Source organism: Falco naumanni, chromosome 6 (assembly GCF_017639655.2).
Source record: "Falco naumanni isolate bFalNau1 chromosome 6, bFalNau1.pat, whole genome shotgun sequence".
NCBI classification, from domain to species: domain Eukaryota; kingdom Metazoa; phylum Chordata; class Aves; order Falconiformes; family Falconidae; genus Falco; species Falco naumanni.
In genome coordinates, this window is record NC_054059.1 from 74,167,704 (window position 1) to 74,189,381 (window position 21,678).

A 21,678-nucleotide genomic window follows, 5' to 3' on the forward strand; every position below is an offset into this window, starting at 1 on the left:
CAGGGCCCTTTTCTGGGGGGTTGGGTACCAGCTATCCCAAACCCCAGCCCCCCCAGTACAGTTTCTGATACTGTGCTGGGAAGGGATCGGGTGGGGTGTGTGTGTGTGTTTCTGGTGCAGATGCTCCCGCCTTGATGCCTGACTGCCCTCCAAGCCTGGCCCTCACCCTTTCTGCCACCACCAGATGTGCTCGCTGGTGCAGTGGGGGGGAACGTCTGGTGGGATGGGGGCAGCTGGGATGGGGCTCTGGTGCCGTGCTGATGGCACAGATGTGGTGGATGCTGGGTGCTCGAACACAGGCAGCTCTGTCTGCTCCCAGTGACCTGCAGCCATGACAAATGCGGGTAATCTCCTGACTCCGCTGCTCTGTACGAACCCACGGCAAAGCGCCGGCAGCTGCTCTCATACTGCGTGCTCCTTTGGAACAGTCATTTCCTATTAAAAACCTTTTTATTTTTTTCTCAACCTTTTTCAAACCTTTTCTCAAACACCTCTGTGGTGAAGGGACAAGACACCCCTTAATGATGAGATGAATTTATTGAATATTTGGCAGATGACAGAACATGGCTTCCAGTGTACAGGTTTCTGTTAGAGACATTCCCAACACTTACAGCGTCGGCTCCAGCACGGGTTTGCCAACTGCTCCCAGGGATGCTCCCGCTTACTCCTGCACTCACCAGCAGCCGCACTCATGTGGCACCAGGAACAGGGAACGGAACCAAAGCTTGGTGCAATCCCCGACCCCCAGCCACCGGGCTGTGCTGCTGGGGATTGTGTGGGCATGGCTGGGGCTGGGGGAGCCTCAGCACCCATATGCTGAGGCATGGCATGAGTGGCCAAAGCTGCTGCCTTCCTTTCGCACATCACTGACAGACCAGCTGGGTGCAGGACACACTGCACTGTGCCCATCCCTATTCCCTACCTCATGGAAACTGGTGGTCTCCCTCTTCTGGCACCAACCCCTGGCACTGGGGCACCGGCTGGGCGTGCTAACGCAGGGACACGGCTCAGTCTGGGTAACTTTCCCATGAGAAAATATTTGTAGGTAGCGTTTTGCTTTTTCATTTAAAGGTGTTCCCTACAGCCTGTGTCAACGCACTGTCCGTGGGATTCAGCAGCAACGCCCAACACCGTGGCCCCTGCCTGCTGCCTGCACCTGCCTGGCTCTGCCAGCGCTGTGCCCAGCCGGTCTCTGCCAGGGGCCCTGCCATCCTCCCCAGGCTCTGGATCTGGCCCTACTTTTAGCTGGTGACTCCCATTCCTGGGTCCTGACAAAAAATGACCATCCAGCTGCATAAAATAAAACTCCCACAGTTGAAAGAAAATAACCATATTTGTGGTTAGTTATTTTTTACCAGCAGCCTCAAGGCTGTGGGCAGATGCTGGGTGGCAGAGCCGGGCAGGGGGGCACTGGCAGGCACACTCAGACCCAGCCCATCTCCCAAGAGCACTGACACGCTGCCTGCAGTGCACGTGGGCGCACGCAGGGGTGCATGCACACACACACATGCACAAAGGCACACATGTGCATACCCACACACATGCCCGGCACTGACCCCGGGGGCTCTCTGGTGTGGCTGGGCAGATTTCCCCAGCAGCCTCCAGGACGCTGCATCCTGAGTGCTGAGCAAGGACTCAGGTGAGCAGCTGGGGGGCTGGGGTGTAGTGACACTGGAGGAAAACACAGCCTGGGGACATCTATTAAAGCCTGGCCTGAACTGTTCCTCTCGGGGGTTTAAGGCAATTATTCCAAAGGCAAACAATAGTTCATAAACAGGTTTCAAAGTTAACTGCAAGCAAGATGAGGTGCTGGGCATGATGTCCCAGCACATCACCGGTGGAGCTGCCTGGTGTTACTGGGGTGCAAAATGATCCCGAATGTCCTGCCTGGCCCAAGAACTCCCTTTATGGCCATGGCACAGCTGGGAACATTCATGTTTGTCCCCATGATTCCTGGGCTCTGCTGGGCCAGTCCGTGCCTCAATCCCACACTGCGTGCCAGGCTGATGCCTGGGGCAGTGGCACGGTGAGGGCAGACCGCACAGCACTGGGACTACCTGCACCAGCTGGGCTTCACTGACAGGGTCTGGGGACCAGCGGTGACCTCCCTGAATGACACCCTTGGGTAACATCATGACAGCCCAGGGCAGCGCCAAGCCAAGCTCCCTCTCCTCAGCATCACTGTGTGCTGCAGGGGAAGGCTGGGGGGATGCTGTGGCATCGTTCCTGTCACCTCTGAGCGATAGCAGAGGGAAGCTATCAGACACAGGCTGACGAGGACAAGTGCAATTAAGATCAGGTCTTGGTGATCTGATGCATAGACCGGGCCAGCAGCTGCCCTTGCTCTCCATCACCCCAGTGCCTGGTTGCTCTTGCTGGCTGCAGGGTGCCCGATACCAGAGCTGTGCCTCCATGACCGTGGCCTTTCCAGGACCCTTCAGATCAGCGGGGACACAGGTTCCTCCCACTCCAGCGGCAGCTTGCTGGGCAAACGCCATCCTCCCAGCAGCAGCCAGTGCGGCATCAGCCAGCACCACCCTGCAGCCCCAGCCTTGCAATAATATAAAGCATCTGCTAAAACACTTTGCTGGCTGAAATAAATGGCACTGTCGGGGAGGTAATGCAAAGCCATGGCACGCAGGGTCACATTTAACATACACGGATGATGTCCCGGCTGCGTCTGTACAAAACCCATTGATCCCTCCAGGTTTTCCAAACAAAGCCCAGACGCCCCAGCTTGCCTGACTCTCACCGTTCCTTCAACCAGCAGTGCTTGGTGGGGAAGGAGAGGCACGAGCACCCTCCCTGCTGTACCTCGGCTTGCGTCAGCCCACGAGGCGATGGCTGCCTCCCATCTGCGTCCCCAGCAGGGCTGGCTGCAAGACCCCTGTTGGGGGGTGTCTTCCCAATGTCTCCCCTCAGCGCCTGACTAGCCGGAGTGGTGGCAGCCAGGGGTGGCAGGTCCCAGCAGTGCCACCTGCACCTCCTCCAGCTGTGGCTGGACTGCAGGCTCAGAGAGATGCTCGCGGCGGAGGTGGTGGCTGTGGCAGGAGGCTTTGCCTCCTGGCAATCATGGTAGCAAAAGCGAGAAGGGAAAGTCACAGGGTGAGTAATAACAGGAAAAAAGCAGCAAAGGTGACACTCCCCTGTGATCCTGGCTTCGTGCTTAATGTCCTTCCCCAACGGCTACAGGAGATATATATTCATCCTATCCTTCCCTTTCTGTGCTACAGTTTGGACCCTGGCACCTTTGAAGAGGTGACGACTTCCACCTCACCATCCCACGTGCTGCTGAGGGCTCTCCCATCACCACCCCGGGGCTGCCCCACGGTGCAGTCCCCCGCCTCTGGCACTGCTGCTGGTGCAGGCGTCCAGTTCCTGGAGGACGCCCATGGCTCAGCCACTGGCCCCAGCGCGGCTTAGCTGGGAACCCCCAGGCTTTTACCCGCACAAGGTGCCGGGAGATCCCACCAGTGTGATGCAAACTCCCTGGTCCCTTGCACCTCTGGTCAGCAGGAGGAAGACCCTGATGCCTGCACAGCCATAACACTTCCAGCTGCCAACCGCCTTCACTGCCCTGGCAGGTCCCTGAGCGTGGCCATCAGCAAAGCCTTCCTATTTTTGGTGCTTGAACCTGCCTGTAGCTTTAGCCAAAGCCGCTGCAGGTCCTAATTCAGCAAATTCAGCTGAAAATGCACATGAACCCTTCCCTGTCCCTGCGAGCACACTCTCTTTGGCAGGCTAAAGCTAACATGCTACACCAGGTTATCATCACTTTCCTTTCCTTCTTGACAGCTCATTCACAATATTTATATTCAACTAAATCTGTGGCCACCACGTTGTTTATTTTCTCTTTCCCCAAGGGTTGTAGGTACCCGACAAGCACTTTCCACCGAGAACCGAGGCCACATATCGGTTCAGACAGGAAGAAAAGCTGAGGGCTGGTTTCAGGGTTTATCACTCCTTTCCATTCATCACCTGTGATAAATATTTATAGATGCATTAGGGCACTCAGCTCCTTCCACTAAAAATATCATTCCTAAGCAGCAAGGAAAAAAAATAAAATAAAATCACCAGTGATTGGAACTGATTACAATGTTTTCTAAGCAGCGATGGAAGAAAAGCCTAGTAAGGATCAGAGTGTGGTGAGCTCAGCCTCAGACTACACAACTTGGTTATTTCTCCTAATTTTAAACAAAACTGAATGTGACTCTTGAAAATGAACGCGGAGATGCTAACCTAAGCCTAGCAATGGTCGCCCCTGAATTCTCTGCTTGTAAAGGGAGATTTTTTAACAGTCTGAAAGCAGAGCCAGGAACACTGGGAGGCAGGTGGCTGGTGGCCCATCACTGCTGCTGCTGCTCTGGCTGTGCATCCCTTCACCCGTGGCATGCCCTGCCATTCACCAGGACGACACGCGATATCACGTGATGGCAACCAGACACTGACAGACAGCACAGTATTTTCAGAAGGTAGGTTTTTTGAAGGCAGAATCCCCTTCATGTCACACGCAAGGGACCCCAGGAGGCTTAACACCCATTTTTTTTCATGCATACCGAGGGGCAGAAGTCAGGAGGAAATAACCAGCATGTGACGTGATGATGACTCCATGACACCATGTGGGAAGAAATCAAAAAAGATCAGTACGCTTAGCAGGAGCAGGGAGTACTAGCTTTCCTTTTTTTTTTTTTTTATAACCTCCCATAAACTGCTGAGTTTGATGGGGCATTGTCTGATTATCGTTAGTAAACACATGGAGGAAAATAGTACATGCAATGACCTAAGAGGCAAGTGCCCATGGGGAAAGCCCTCTGGGTGGTTCGGAGAAAGCCGCTTTTGTCAGCAGGTGGTTGAGATCGGTCACAGTTGCACGATGGTGAATGTATTGGCTGAAACGTGCCTCTTCCAAAGGATGGGGAGACGTCTCGATCGTAAGCATAGCCCTCCATGCCTGCGTCATCAGAAATACAGACCATGATGTCAGCATCTGCAGAGAGCAGAGCTCCAGCCTGACCCCTCATGGCTCTGGAGATCAGCTCCTGCATGGTCACAGAGCTTCTCTCCTGGGACCTCCTGAACCTTCGGGTTGGGGCTGTGCATTCCTTGGGCCACCCTGGCAAGCTCAGTGCAGACCAAGCGTGTGGCAGCCACCATGACCATGCTGAGCCCAGAGCTCCTTACCTTGGGCCCCAGAAGACCTGGGACATAGAGGGAACATGAGCTCCTGAGTCAATGACACCAGGACCATGGTGCTGGGGCAGGTCCCCAGGTCCTGCCAGTGAAGGTCTGTAAGCTGACACAGTTGACCTTGCAGCCAAGGTGAGGCTGGTGCTGGGCACTTTCCCCCCAGGACAGCCAAGATCTGTTAACATAGAGCCCCTGACAGTGCTGCCCATCCCAGCCCCACCCCCATCATCGGTAGGCAGCCAGAGCCAAAGGGTGGCCAGAGCCACCGGTTCCGCTTGGCTGGACCACATCACCACCGTGAAGGCTCGGGAGGATCCATCACAAGTCCTGGCACAACAAACAGGAATGCGAGGAACTTAATGAAGAACCACCATGGTTTAAGGGATTTTTTTCTTTCACTGACATGTCTTTCTTAATTTTCTCTGGATGATAAAAAAACCTGAAAGTAATTTCTCACTTTTATTTTTTCAGTTGTTTCTAATTTAGCGCTTATCAGCCGCAGTCACTGGTGGTGTTGGAGGCACTGCTGGGCTTCTCAGGGAACAGGTAACTTCTCATCTCCAGATCAGTGGCTAAGGGGTGACCAGGGTCAAAGCCATCCTTTTCTCCAAAGCCATTAGAGTTAAAGGGACATTAAGAAAAAGCCACACACAGCAGTATAAACAGCTCTCCATTGCTGGCTTCCTCTCTAATGGTATAATTTCACTCCTTCTTGAGTTACCAGATTGTTTCCCAGATCAGGCAGGACTTGAATTTCTAATGTAAAAACTATCAGAAAAACTCTCAAGCCACTTTCGGGTTATCTCTATCCACCACTGAAATGGCAGGGAGGCAGAAAGGGCAAACCCTCTTTTTTCTCTTTTGCAAATTACCTTTAGAGGACCATGGTGATGGCTTTATCATGCAAAATTGTGTTTCAGATCCATCACAACTAATTCACCTGGTCCACAGCCACTGACCACCATGGTCTGGGTCTGAACCGGTAAGTTAAAGACAAAAAGACTTTCTCCTGCCTGTTTGCTGCAACTAAGGAAGCTACAGTGTGAAGGACAAGGTTCCTAGAAGGAAGGTGACCTACTACGCCCGTCCCCGTCCTGTGCTGGCTAATGATGTGTGTGTCTGCAGCACATTTTTCTGCTGCGAGAACCCTTCTTCTCACTGGGAATGGTGAAAGATGGGCATTGTGGCTGTGGGAAACCTCCAGCGAGTGCAAGGGCAGTGTAGAAACCCGATAGGGCACCCTCCTACCAGCTTTTCAGATGGGGAAGATAAGGATCTTATTCAGGTCCTTCAGAGGCATTGTCACCACAGGGCTCAGGCTTTCTCCCTTACCACTCTATCGTGCTCTTCAGCCACCTGTTTGTCTATCCATCTGTTGTGCCTTATTATAACTTAAAGCGCAGGCTCTTTGAGGGTAGAGATTGTATTTTTAGTACAACTGGACAGTGTCCATCACAATAGGGTCCTATTTCCTGGCTGAGGCCTCTCAGTATAGAAGCAATACCAATAAAATGCGAGATAATGCTGTTCCCACTGAGGTTAATGATGTTTTCCCACTGTTTGCAGCAGGAGCCGAACTGGGTCTTTACAAGGAAAGACTCAACGCCCTTTTGAATGGTTGCAGAGCAATGGGCAGGCGGGGAACCTTCCTTGTGCAGAAATAGGAGATAAAGAACAGAAGGTGTCCAGGGACTTGGTCCTACACATTGCAATGGTACGTACAGAACTGTGATGCTGGAGACGGGAAGAAAAAAATATATCCATCCTTACCTGAATTACTGTACAGCCTGCGGTCGTCGATCTAACCTGAAACACAGGGGAAAAGGCATCTTTAGAAAGCAGGTAATTTTATTCCCCGCAAAATGAAAAAGCCACCCTCCTCATATCTTACTGCTCTAAGGGGCAATTCTTCTCCAGCCTGTAAACAGCTTTATAGGCACTGGGATAAATGGCGAGTCCTCCAAAATACAAGACAGGTAGAAAAGTGATCTGATCTCATCCAATCCCAGAAATGACAGCATTGCTGAGGTGGGAAGGGACCACCGGGGGATTGCTCAGTCCATCCCTCCACCTCAAAGCAGGCTCAGCCCCTGCAAGCTGCTAAGAACCTTGTTCCATCTGGTTTTGAGTAGCTCCAAGGCTGGAGACCCCACACCTCTGCACCACCTGTGCCAGCATTTTACCAACCTCACAGTACAAAACTGTTTTTTTATGTTCAAGCAGGATTTTCTGTATTTTGACGAGTGCCTGTTGCCTCTTGCCTTGCCACTGGCCACCACTGAGAAGACTCTGGCTCAGTTTTCTTTAATCTTTCCCATCAGTTATTGACACACATTGATTTGATCCCAGCTCTCTCTGTTTCTCCTCACGTGACAGATGCTTCAATGCTTTAATCATTGCCATGGCCTTTACCTATACTCTCTCCAGTCCATGCCCCTCTCATATTGGGGAGCCCAGCGCTGGACCCAGCACTCCCGGGGTGACCTCACCAGTGCTGGGCAGAGGCGAAGGATCCCCTCCCTTGACTGGTAATGCTTTGTCAGCCCAGGAAACCATTCACCTTCATTGCACAAGGGGTCATCGCTGCCTCATGGTCAACTTGGTGTCCATCAGGACCCTCAAGTTCTTCCTTGCAAAGTGGTGTGCAGGTGGCCTCCTGCTTGTCCTGGGGTTGTTCTCAGGGACTTCACACTGCTCCTTGTTGAACCGCATCAGGCTCCTGCCCATTAATTTCTCCAGCCTGTTGAGGTCCCTCTGGATGCCAACACAATGCTTTGGTCTACAGCCACTCCTCCCGGTTTGGTGTCACCTGCAAATCTGCTGAGGATGGACTCTGTCCTGTCCTCCAGGAAGGGATGGCTGCATTCTCTATAGTTTTGATCAGTATGGACAACTGTATTTCAAATTGGATATTTTTGTCTAACAAATGTTATGGGTCTGCAAACCAGGCACTTTTTTCCAGCAGATCACAGCTCTTTAGTCCCCTTCCCAGTGATTTGGAGGTTATAAAACCCAAATGGCCAATACATGAAGGGTCCAGCTCATGGAGAGTCTTGTTCCAAGTGACATTGTTATGGGTTCACCTCTTGGTCACCAACAGGACCATGCTGTCTTGGAGAGAGGCAGCAGGGCCACAGCAAACAGTGACTGCGGGACAGCCTTAGCCCAGTGGGTGTCTGACCTGGAATAATGTCTGGCACACACACAATGTACGGATATGTAACACCAGGCTTCAAGAAGGGGTAATGCAAAGAGAGCACCGAGGCTGGCTGAACTGCCGTGGGGTGACGTCTAACACAGCTGGATGGATGTGGCTTTGCCAGCTCCCGACTGTGCTCTTCTGTGCCTGGAAACCTTGTAGACATCTTCTCTGGAGATGCTGCTTAATTTGTAATCCTAACCACAAAAGCCGCAGCCAACTTGGAGTCTTCCCGGATGATTTCATCCTGCTAAAGCCCTACCACGCCACTGCTATATCAAGCCTATAAATGTAAGCCTTTCCAGCAGGGAAGCGAGTTCTGAGGTTGATTAATTGAGACACAGAGAAATAGGAAATAACTTTGTGAAGAAACTTGTGAGGAAGCCCAAGGGTGATGCTGTCCCTGGGAAACACATTGCAGCAGAGTCCCCGAGAGGACGACTGGCGTCCCCCTTGCCTACACCACTGCAGAAGCTGGGGAATACGCAAGCTGCAAGTGATTCTTCTTGTTGATTCAGGAGGTGGAGAAGTAACAAGCTATTGCTGCAGGTAGGGGCAGCTTTGCTGAGCCAGGGATGCAGAAAGTCACTGTGCAAAGAACAGTGTCGGGGCAGGCAGAGCTCGGTGTGGGCACAGGGTGCTGCTGGCCAGCCCCGTTGGACCCCGCGTGCCTGGGGCATCCTGGCCGCGGGTCCCTATAGGTAACGTGGGCAGAGACCAAGTGCTTTCCTAACACCCATCCTCAACATAGCCCACACAAACCCCAGAGCCTGACGCCCCATTGCCACGTGTGCTTTGGTGTCTGAAGGAGCTCCCGTAGCGTACGCACTCTGCAGGAGGACTGCAGTTCATGTATTGATTGTTCCTTGATTTTGCTGCCAGATTTTTATCTCAATAACTTTGTGACATTAAGAAATCACTTACTCTCTGGCAGAGATAACGTTTACATTCCACGTGAAGGCTTTTGGACCAAGTTCTGCTTTTGGTTACATGTCTCAGTGCCCCCCCAGCTTCAGCGCTGCTGCAATGAATAACAGAGCTGAATTTGTCTTACTATGTCTCTGCTACCATACATCATATTTCAACTCTTCAAAATCCCCCTTTCCCATGCAAGATACAATGCACATTTGGAAAAAAGCAGAAGGGTCATCTGCTAAGCATCTAAAATATTTAACTGAAGAGGAATGTTCTAGGGCAAAGAGGGTCCCGTGATTTAAAGCAAATGCAATTCTGCCTTGAAAACTCCTGTTTTAGCTAAAATAAAACTTACTGCATTCCTTCCTACGAACTGATAATGTCTCACATTGAAGCACTTCTTCACACAAACCTGTAGTATCTAATCCTGATGGACAAACTGTCAGGAAGCAGAGCATTTCCAAACACCTGAATGCTTTGCAGAACTCGCTGGATAGGAAAACAAGCTCTGTTGGTGAGAAACATAAGCCCCACCACTTCAGCTTAGCCAGAAGGAAAATGTGTGTACAACAAAAAAAGGATAAAAAGTTCTGGTTTGTTGATGCTGAAATTAGGTTTGTCTCAAGTGAGACAAATGCTCGGGCTGATTCAAACCTGTCCAAGCCTGTTTCTTGTGCTTTTGTTTAAAACACAGAAAACAAAAGTCAAGAGACCCCATAGCAAGGTCTCTTCCCAAGGGGGGGTCTGGGAGGTGCTTTTGTGTTCGCTTGTGGACTGTGGCATGAGGAACAGACCTCCTGCAGACCCCTCCAACTCAACCATATGCTGCACGGTTGTTTGCCAGTCTCGGGGCTGCGCTCCATGCCTGCGATGATCACTTCCAGCCCTGGGAATAACTCTGCTAGTATGTGTGATGGATTCATTTGAACTGAAGAACGATGTGGTCTGGGGAGGATGAGCATCTAAACCTGCAATCCAGGGATAGCGGAGATGAAAGAGACCTCCTGTGAAACCGCGTTCAGTCCATGGCACTGCCTACACGGGATTACCATCAGCAGAGTAATTCTGAACATTTGTCCAGCCAAGGTCACAGGAGGCAGTGGTTCAGCAGATGACAGTCCCATCGCTCAGGGACTTCATTAGTAACCAGCCCACACTTTGGTTTTTTTGAATATATTCTTCTGAACTGAGCTTCTCGCAGCACTCAGAGCAACTCCTCCTCTTCTTACACATTTCTGTGCATGACCTTTGCTGAAAGCAAAACATTCTTGAAAGCTGAATACACACCCTGAAGAAACCCTGGCCATGGTGTCATCTCAAGCCATGGCAGATGTTGGAAAGAATGACCCAGCAGCATGGTGATGGCCAGAGCAGCAGATAAACCTGTGCCGTGTCTGCAGGTGGCGTAACAGCAGCACCAGCAACGTGGGGCTGCTTCCACCCAGAGCTGCCCGCACTCAGAGCCTTCTCCTGCTCCAAATGGAGATGGCACCCTGAGCTCCTGCAGAGAAGCAAGTCAGAAAATACTTTACAGATATAGTTTGTGGCTATAGTTTGTGCCCTTACCTCGGTCCTTTCCATTCTGCATTTTTTCTGTTTCTTCTTCATCTTCTTCCTCTGCTTCAAAAAAAGAAAAAAAAAAACAAAAAAGAAAAGCAGACATGAGACAAGGAGGTGAGAGAATAGATGCTTGGGGAACACTTCTCCGTGGCAAGGAAGAACTGGCTTTTCAGGCACTGCTGACACTGGAGGGGAAGGAGGGCAAGTGTTCAGGCTCCCAAGGAGAACCTGGGTGGAAGCATCACCATCCTTCCAATGGCAAAAGGCCTGTTCACTGCTGGTGGCCAAAGAGTCCCCACTTCATTGTGGTAAGATGACTAGAGGTTGTAGAGCGCTAGCTGGAAGCGGTGCCCACATTGTCCAAGAGTGGACTACTATCTGGCCCAGGCTGTATTTGGACCAAAGTCCCTCGTTCACTGCAAGCAACAAAGCCCTGCACAATGCATAGAGTGGGAAGGCAGTCAGGACTTTCAGGCTTTTTAGACTTTCAGAAGTAAAATGAAACTGGTTTATGGTGAGGTGAAAACCTTGGAGGGTCCCTCCTGGTGCTGCAGGTTCTGCCCACGCAAGGTGTTCAGTGAGCTGGTGCTCATGTTGAGGCAAAGCCACGTAACTGGTGACAGGCTGTGCCCCCCGGGACAGGCGCTCATTTTATGTCTGAGCACTGGCTGTTCACTGTATTTAAGTCTGGTTAAGCTGAAGAGAGTTTATGGCCAGGCTCGTATTTATGTAGCAGAGAGTGGGAGCAGAAGGTCACATTCTTCTGAAGATGATGGCTCATATCTCTCTGTGCAACATTTCAATGAGACCTGTGTAAACAGGTAATGGTTATCATGAGTGGTGGTACCACTTCTGCCTACTTCACATGCTGCTGAGAGCAGAGAGAGGGAGAAAACCGTGCAATGAAAGGCACAAGTTGATGAACTGAAGCGTTTTGAATCGATCTGATCAAAGGGGATCTTATAAACATTTGCTTTGTTGCTTTGACAGCAGGACCGGTGAGACATCTGGGAGGCACACAGCCTCTGCCTACTCAGCGATGGCTACTGATGAGCCCGTAATGCCAAAGAGATCACTGACAAAACCAAATGCATTTTCAATAACAAGAGAAGCGACCTGGAGCTCAGCAGCTGCTTTGCGTCCTGAGCCTGCTCGCTGTTCAGCAGCTTTGCAGGGCAGGGGCTGTGCCACCTCCCACAGCAGCACGGCCGGTGCCTGGAGAGCAGCACTGTGTGTCTTTTTAAGCTCAGTCGGGAGTAAAAATGCCATTGGTGCTCCCTCAGCAGGACCAGGAGCACTGGACTATCGGCGCAGGAGAGGGGGGATGGGGATGACGACAGTCAGAGCATCTCTGGGAGCCCATCTAGCAAGGGTAACCCGGCGCAGTGTTTCCTTTCCAAAGGAATCTGTTTTCTGAGCTTGTGCAAAGGTACGGAGAGACAAACAGAGGCGTGGGTGGTGCACGCACCAGTGTCTCACAAAACGCTCTGAACACAATGCCTGCAGCTATATCGGGTGAGCCTGGGGCTGGAGGAGGTGTCTATTCTCACAGCTTACCTCCGGGACAATATATGTTAAATCCCACTGACTCTCATCAGCTGAGGATAACTCATGCTTTTCCTAATTTACACAAATGGAATGGTTTCAGATACTTTCAAGGGAGCCTTCTTTAGTATCTGCATAACCTCAAGTAGGAGACTGTAATTAATTCCATTTTCACTCCCCTGTGAACCATAACTGCTTTGCACGATCCCTGACAAGCCTGAAAGGGCTGTTGATAGCACAAACCCAGGCTGTTTGCATTTGCCAAAGTCTCTGGGATTTCGGAGGACAGCAGGAGAGTCGCAGGTCCAGCTGACACTTCAGCTCTGCCACCAGCCAGCCCGGACTCAGCCATACTGCTGCAAAAGTGCTCTTCTATTAAAAGCAAAAAATAAAGTACTGCAGACATCTGTTTTGGGCAGAGGGCTTGTTCACCGGGTTTCAGCCCAGAGGGAAGAGAGCTGTTCGTCTCCAGCATGGTGATTTATTGAAGAAACACACGGCCCTTCACTGCAATGGCACCAGCAATGCTGCTGTCATTCATGAAAGACTTTATTAACTCACAGCTGTGTAAGCAGCCAAGACACAGGGTTTAGATGGGGTGGATTTACTGCTTAGCAGTAAAATATCAACCTGGTTTATAACTATGACTTCTCCATTAAGGACAGTGGGAACAAAAAGCCTAAACTTTGGTAAGTTTAGGGGGGGGGATTATGCAATGCAACTACTGGATACAGCGAGGGGCTGGCAAAATAGAAGCTGTGAGCTTCAATCTGAATACAGAATGCTTTACTTTTTTCTTAAAAAGAGAAGGCAGCCCGCAAACAAGCTGCTGAAATACTAAATGATCATAGCTGACAAGGCTCGAGAGCCACAGGATGCAGCCTTGGGCTACAGCAGAAGCTGCTGCAGGCCCATCAGGGCATTTACCTCCACTGGCACAGTAAAAGGGCATGAAGGGAACAATTATCTTTTTTCCACATCACTGTCTAATACTTTGTTGAAATTGGCCTCACATGCATTTACTATATATTTCTGGTTACGGTGTCTAACAGGGATTCACTGCAGAGGAGTCCCACCTGCTGCTCGAGTATCGCCGCCACCGAGCGACAGTCTGGGGAGACTCGCTCAAAAAATCTGCCCCAGCTTCTGACTCGCCAGCTCGTGTTGGTAAGGAGCTCTGACTTCCAGAAGCGGGACTGGGAAGCGGCACTTTTCCTGCCTGCTAAGTGGTCCAGGACATGCCTGCAGGGTACTCTGGAAAAGCCGCTCGGTGCTGTGATACATGCACGGACCAATATAAGCAGGAGCGCGGGAGCTAGATGTGAGTCCGCTCTGTGAATCACCCAATGGTGCCACCAGGCTGGATGGTACCCGCAGAGTATTGCCTTAACTATCAGCGATAAAATCAATGGAAAGCCTGTTCAGAAGGTATTTGGAGTTCTCAGTGATGTCAGCTATTAAAAAATATTTTTCATTATATCACTGAAGAAATGAGCACATAATCTCACATTACACTTTTCAAATGGTTTTTATAAAAAGCAAATCTAAAGACAAATCTCCATCTTGTGGCTTCAAGCTCTCCTTTTTCTGCTGTACGCACGTGCCGCTCAGTTAACTCTTACCCGAATGCAGCTCCTTCACCAGCGATGACATGGTGTTGGTGATGGAATCAGCTGCGACTAGCAGGTCATTGCGGAGGTTCCTCCTTGTACCTGGGAGCAAAGCAGACACACAAACAGCGGGAATTAACACCTGCCATGCTGCCACTGCTCACCTCCTCAGCCATGCATCCGTCACAGGTCCCCACCGGGTGCCCTCCCCAGGAGAGAGCTCAGACGCTGCAGCACATGGCAGGGCCCCATCCAAGCAACTCGGCTGAGTGAGAGGGGGGGCAATTTGCTCTGAAACAGCCCAGTTCTGCTTGGCTGCCTGATCGCCTGTTTGGCTAATTAGCTATCACACCGCTCTTCTCCTTGCCAAGGACAGCACTTGCACGGCAGCTCAAGGGCAGATGCTTCTCTCCCCACAACAGGAGCTGCTGCGTGCTGGCCATGGCGCAGCTCATCCACGCTCTTTGTTTGTGCAAAGCCGTTATCACCACCAGCTTCTCTGTTGCAATCAATATCACTGAGGTTTGAGCAGAATAACAGATAACTGAATTCTCGGCCTCTGCAGAGCTCTCCTCTTGCATCGCTGGAGGAAGCAATCCTCTTCCTCACTGTGCCACACAGCCAGGGGGAACGGCACTCTGCTGTCCCCCACTATGACACTGACCTGCCTAGTCCCAGTCTGGACACCCATCTTGTGCCAGCCTCTGCTTGAGGGACCTGGTCACCCCACCAGAAACCTGAACATCTGCCATGGCTCTGCAAGAATGACTGGGAACAGCAAGGTGATACGGACTGCAGAGGAACCATCAAACTGGCTGTTGCTCCTGAAAGAGATGAGCAAAGCCAGCAGAAGCTGCCTAGGATGATGCCTATTGCCTCTTGCTGACACTGGGAAGATAATGATCTTCTGCACCACCTATTCCAGTTCCCCGTGCTGGGTCCTCTGGCAGAGCCAGCATTTTCTTGCAGCAGAGCATCCTGCTGATCGCAGCCTCAGCTTTGCAGCCCCCAACCAGTGCCCACAGATGCTTGAGGATATGACTCCTCATCCCTGCTGAGCCCCCTTTCCTCTGGCACCTTTTTGCCCGGCACTGTTTTCGTTTTATTTGGAGGCTTTGATGGTGTGGGGTCGTGTTTTCTGCCCCGGTAGGTGGTCCGTGGCTGCAGTTTCTCACGTTGAGGAGCCGATGGCCCTGAGCTGAAGCTTTGCTGGAAGCAGGTCCCTGCAGCGGTTCATTGGCCCCACCTTGGCCGCTCCTGTGCTTTAACTGCCCACAGAAAATGGCTTTAGCAGCCTGTTAGCCCACACAGGCACCAGATGTCTGCACCGGCACAGCCTCCGGGAGCACCACTTTGATGCTGAATGTCTGACAGTGCTCTAAGATCTTGGCATTTGGGATCCTGTCCTGCCATTTACTCCAGTGAGGGCATGAAGACAACACGTGTGGAATCACCGGAGACATTTGATGTGACATTCTGCGGCTGTACTGAACTGTGGTAACGACAACTGTATGTTACACATTTACTTTTGTTTAAAGTTGGGTGTCTCATTCCAGACATGCTGCTTTAATGTCCCAAATGCTGTGTTGGCTTTTACTCTGTCCTTGGCTGGGGTGCCATCAGAGCGCCTGCTCCTACATTCTGCCTATGGATTTTAGTGCTGTTCCAGCACTGCCAGAGCATGCCACCCAGCTGATGTGCTTTCCATCATCATCTTCTTCCTCCAGGTTAAGTTGCCAACCAACCAGCATCATGCCCATGGCAGCCATAAGGCACTGGGTGTCTCTGTGCATGTACAAACAGTGCAATTCCCAGGAAAAAAATGCAGATTTTGGCCAACAGGTCTGGGACCTGTGGCTTGGGGGATTCCTCTGCATCTCTTACACAGTGGAGGCCACTTTACCCAGGTCTCTAGACGTCCCGAGTCCTGTCACTGCATGTGCCAGCAAAGCATGGCCACCGCACTCCCTGGCACTACTCTTGGGAGTAAAAGGTTGTAAAATTCCAGCCTGTCTCCCCTGTGAAACAGATGAATAATGTTAATGAGCTCGTCTGGACATGTACGTGCAGAAGCCACCCGAAGCTCTCCTGCCTGGTAGCATTCAATTATTTTATTATGTGAAAACAGAGAAATTTTATCCTGTTTCCTGTGTTCTCCACTTGCCTTGAATTTGCCTGATTTTGCATGATTAATATGAAATAGCACTAATTGTGCAGATTGCCTTTCCGGAAGGATCATGCCAGGAAACTTGTTATGGAGTTTGTTTACCATTTTTTTCTTGCAAGAGCTTTTCTAGTAGTTGAATAAGCCACCTCTGTGGTTATCACGAGAGGATAAGCACAAGTTATACAAGGAGAGATCCACCTTTCTGCTGGCATCTGACAAATCCTGAGGGACTGTTTTCTTCTCCTCCAAGATGATAAACAGCAGCATTAGTTTTCTAATTAGATGGTGGCCTCTGTATCTGGATATTTCAACTGGAACACCATCGAAGCATTTTATTCTAATACAGCATTATTGCGTTTTCCCGCTGGCCAAGTGGAAGGTCAAGTGATCACCTATGGAGGAAACCTATCTAAGCTTAAGACTATATGATCAAGATCACTGGGATTTGATTCTTCAAAGGTTTCCTTCTCTAGACCTCCCCGCATTGATGGGGAAGCTTGTGGAGAACTTGTGCCCTGGGAGGAAAGACAAGACATTGGCATCTCTGCCCGCTGCTAGGTCACAGCAGCATGAGGTGGAGCAGCACCGAGACCTTCAGTCCCTTTTCTTCCTCTCTCCCACCATGACCTTTTATAAGAATTTGGTGATAGACAAAAATTAGCAAAAATAATCTAAATGTTTTTGTTTTAAAAAAACACCCTAAAATAAGTGTACCCCAGGTATTGCCTGTATATTTTTTGCTTCTGGGGAGTTGCCACCACCACTGACACCAAGCTGTTGTGATGTGGGCGCTGCACGGGTCCTCAGCCCAGCCCTGAACCATGTTATACAACACCTGGTTCATTGCAACATATATTTGGGATGCTGTCAGCTGTTAAAAACCTAGGAAACCCCCCAAGTTTTCACTTTGGGCAATACCAACAGGTCCCAACGAAGACTATCCCCTTATGAGCCAGTCATTCAGGTGAAAGGCATGAATGAGCCCTTGATTAATTACATCAACTTCTACTAGAGCCAGGAGTTTGAGGAAGACAGCTCTGGTGATTGTAAACTGTGCAGAGAAGTTTGCTTTGTCATGGCTTTTGCCTGTATCTCTGAAGAAAAAAACAGATGGATAGGGAGCAAATTTGGATGCCGAAGCAATACTGTAAAATGAAAAAAAGATCAAGTAGGACAGTTAATGTACTACTATAATCATGTGTTCGTTACTCCTAGCAGCAGAAAAGAGATCATTTCATCTCTTTGTGCCTTCCTAATTAAAAAAGGAAAGGGGAAAACGATAAGGCAGATAGAGCAGATTTTCCCAGTAACTGGTAGGACTCATTGCGCTGCTGTTCCACTTTATGCAGCCTGGAAAAAGAAAGCCAGCCTGCAAAGGGGGGAAGGAGAAGCAGCTGCCAAAGAAATCAGTTGAGAGCTCTCGGCTGTACCATCAAACTTGTTGTAGAGATGAAGAGGAGGCGACTGGACCACCCACAGCAACAGATGGAGTGTTGCGCCTCTGGTATTTGGCATCTTGCCTCCCTGGAAATGCCTGCTTCTGCTGTCGTTTCTGGAAGTGTTTAGAGAGATGAGGAGCTTGTTCCTACCGATGGGATCAGGAAAAGACATATCCTTCCCACAGATGAGTTGTAGATAGTCGGTGTTTTCAGACTGGGTGTCCGCCATCACCTGATCCATTCACCAGCTGAAGTTCTGGAGAACAAGTAACAGCCTTTCCCTCTGTCAAGTATGCTGGGGGCTAAGGGCTCACAGTCCTTGCTGTAGTACTCCAGGCATCAAATACCGATTACAAGTATTTGCTGATGCTTCCTGGTTCTCTGCTACCGTTTTGTAGTCTCCCTCCTCACCTTCTTCCAGCAGCAGCTCATTTAGGCAAGGAAGAATATTCTCCTGGAAGGATACATCCAATGAGTGGTTGATAAATGCAAATTGTTATTTAAAATCTGTTTGGTTTTGAGATACACCATCAGCTCTGGGAAGTTTATTTTCATGTTTTGTTCTGAAGAGGAGACCATCCATCTGACAAAGGTATTTAACACTAATATTCACAATCTTCCCTACCCAGAATGAGAAAACACCACCTCCAGTTTTGTGACTGTCTGTGATACAACTTGTCATCTTCTAAAGACATAAACAACCTGGCCTCTCTGGCAAGGCGAGGGCTCTTGTTTACTGCAAAGGACCAATGCACAGCAGAGGCTGCAGCATCCAGGCACTACAGGCTCTGGGATGTCTGATACCCCCTGGGATTTCCCATGGAGTACCAAGAGGTCCATATGAAGAGATGCTGCTTGCTGGTTGCCTCTGCCTGCAAACAGGTGAAGTCCTTGCCAGTGCATTAGGGAGAGGTGGATTTTGTGTCCTTCTTTCTTTTATTGTCAATAAGAAGAATATAAAGTAGGAGTGGATGTCCATCTCCAGAAACGTGGATCATGTTCAGAAACAACCTCCGTGTCTGTCAGAAATACCCAGGGAGACCAGGTCCTGCTGGTGTTTTTCTCACAGCTCTACATCCTGGGATGCTTCTGGAGTACTAAAGACGAAGAGTTCTGGACCAATATGGGCAAAAGAGAAGAAAACAGCACATAAAACCCAGTGACACCACTCCTGAGAAATACGGAGCATGGGCACCTGTTCCTACTGGGAATGGCTCTCTCTACCACGAGCAGAGCTGAAGTAGCTAGGACTGAAGAATAATTAACTTCCCCCTCCTTTGCAGTGAGATGGTCCTTGAAGGTCAAAAAAATATTTGCCAAGTTTCTTGACAACAGACAGACAATCATGTCTTTGCTTGCCGCCTTCCAACACTGCCAGGATCAAGTCTCTTCAGGGTTTGAGGAAGAGGCAGTGGTCTGCACTGAGATGAATAAGTTTCCATTTCATTTGGTAGTCTTCAAATTTGGGAGCCCTTCTTGAGCCAACAATGCCTTTGACATGGAAAAGCCTGACTTTTTTGAAACTCGTGACTGTAAAACTTTGTTGTTTTTTTTTTTTTTTTAAAAAAAAAAAAAAGAGTGACAGCATCTAAGTATAAACTCACACTACCTACAGAAGTTGGGGAATAAAAATACATATGTCAACTGCTGCCCTGATTTTCTTCAAAGCATGATAAGCTGTATTATTCACAAATGGACAGCTTACCCATCTGATCCAACCATACCAATTTGACCGAAGAAATGGAGGACATGGTGGACACAGAAACTACCTGATAATCCAGCACTTCTTATGTCTACTTACAGAGCAGTCGGCAGCAATGGGTTTAGGCCAGAAAGTGATATTCTTTTCAAACATGGAGAGGAGTAACATGTAGAAAAGTTGCACACGAAGGAACTCCAACCATTGGAGCAAGAAAATGTTAATTGTCCTGTGGATCCTTCTGCTTCTTTGTTACAGTCTCTCCTCTCCTCTCCTCTCCTCTCCTCTCCTCTCCTCTCCTCTCCTCTCCTCTCCTCTCCTCTCCTCTCACGTTTAGCACTTTTTTCTTCCTCTCCCCACGGGGCTGCTGCACATCTGTGTCTCTAGCAGAGCAAGTGAGCCGTTCTGCAGATGCGCACACCTGCCAACTGCTCCATTAGAAACAGCCTTCACTGAGTTGTGCTGTAAAACGTCATCTTCCTTTCTGCCTCATAACCAGCAGAGAGGTGAGTAACTGTTAGCTAAATACTCTGGGTAAGAAGGCTGCTTGTTTTCCTACTCCTGGTCATTAAACTGCTTTTTTTCCTCTTGTGAATCATGGCACAGTTTAACCACCAGATTTATAAATATGACCAGTTTTTAATGTCTAACTGTTAACTTACTTGCGGGCCTACCTTTCTGGGTGGGAAGATCCCTTCCCCAGAGGGAAGATTATCATCACAGAAATAATTCCATTAAGCTGTAAAGATTAAAAATGTGCCCCCAAACTGGCTGAGAGCACAGAAATGGAGTTCGTAATTATTGTCTCAATATTGGCAAGTTACACTTCTGTTGTACATAGAATCATCGAATCACAGAATGGATTGGGTGGGAAAGGACCTTAAAGACCATCCAGTTCCCACCCCCCTGCCACGGGCAGGGACCCCTCCCCCCAGCCCAGGCTGCCCCCAGCCCCGTCCAGCCTGGCCTTGAGCCCTGCCAGGGATGGGGCACCCACAGCTGCTCTGGGCAGCCTGGGCCAGCGCCTCGCCGCCCTCACAGGGAAGAATTTCTTCTTCACATCTAACCTATATCTCCCCTCTTTAACATGATGATGGCAGGATTAACATCAGGGTTGGTTCAGCTCTGTGTGATATTCACCTTGTGTGAAAGCTTCCTGCACATCTCCCCCGACACCTGCAAGCGAGTCCTGTGGGACATGCGTTGGGGTAGAGCCGGCGGAGGTGGATCTGACGGGCATGGGCATGGGGCGGCTGGCTCCGTGGGTGGGTGAGGAGTGTGCCGAGCCTGCTGCTTGCGCCTGCACGGGAGACACGAGACACAGTTTCCAAATTTTAAACTTTTTTTTTGGGTCAAAGTCTAAAAATAATTCTGGAAAAAAGAAAAAAAAGAAAGAAATGCATAAAGAAAGACGCTTCACCAAAACACTCTCAACTTGAGTAATGTGATGCATGATCGGTAAATGTTGTGGGAGGACCCTGCGGTGGTGGCATGTGTCAGGCTGCAGCACCTGAGGCTGGGCTGCGGGTGGTATTCACAGCTGCGCTGCCGCTGGGGTGGGCTCCGACCTGCAGCCACTGTACCATATACTTACTGTGTCACCGGTCAAACATCAAGTTGGAAAAAAAACATCAGGAAGGCAAGGAGTGACCTGCCTGGCCATGCGCTCCAGAAGGGCCCGTCACCACTTGGCTCCACTCACCCTTCCCACGGGCAGTGGTGAGGAAACCCCCAGAGCTCCACGGTGCCACTGAGGCTCTGCTGAAGATCCATCCTCTTTTAAAATTTATTTTTCTGTATTTTGTATAGAAAACAGATACTTTACATGTTTTTATTTATTACTAAAATAGTGATTTTTAGATTTTTAATTCACATTTTCTTCCAGCCAAACCTGCCCCATCTCTGCCACGCTGCTCCAAGAACCTCGTGAGCAGTTGTGCATCGTGGGTGCTGGTGCCTTCCTCGGTAAGGCTCCTGGTGCTCCCCTACGCCTCCCCACGGACCGCGAGCGATGGTCCCAAGGGTCTTTCAGGCACTGCCTGTGTACCCAAAGTCTGCTGAATTTCATAGTAAATCACAAACAAATGGCGAATAATTTTTTCCCTGTGGTTTCAAGGTTTGGAGAAAACTGTTGTCGTACTCACTCGGGCAAATCTCCCCCTGGCTCCAAAGAAGATGCTGCCCCAGGCAAAACCTCCGGAGCACAGCCTGGGGTTTGGCACTGGAGTGATGTGCAGGGGAAGGAAAGGGACTGACGACCGTATGAGGGGGAGATAAATACGGGCGACTACTGACATGCACTTATTGGCTCTGTGTTTTCAAAAAAGCAATCTCACTCAAGCACTTGGCGTGCAGTG

General features: G+C 49.9%; 1 protein-coding gene across 19 annotated transcripts in view; it reads right to left on the minus strand.

Moving 5' to 3' along the window:
• Nucleotides 1-518: 518 nt before the first annotated feature.
• The window catches only part of DTNB (dystrobrevin beta), a 214,985-nt gene continuing 193,825 nt past the window's right edge, over nt 519-21,678 (minus strand). For 17 of the 19 annotated variants that reach the window (XM_040597624.1, XM_040597623.1, XM_040597611.1 and 14 more), the window contains 5 exons: nt 20,462-20,621; nt 14,029-14,118; nt 10,868-10,921; nt 6,958-6,993; nt 519-4,951 (listed from right to left, as the gene is read on the minus strand). In XM_040597624.1, coding sequence (XP_040453558.1) covers nt 6,989-6,993; nt 10,868-10,921; nt 14,029-14,118; nt 20,462-20,621 — 309 coding nt within the window. In that variant the 3' untranslated portion in view covers nt 519-4,951; nt 6,958-6,988. The remainder of the gene's footprint in view (nt 4,952-6,957; nt 6,994-10,867; nt 10,922-14,028; nt 14,119-20,461; nt 20,622-21,678) is intronic. The other 2 variants (XM_040597616.1, XM_040597609.1) reach the window with 1 other exon arrangement.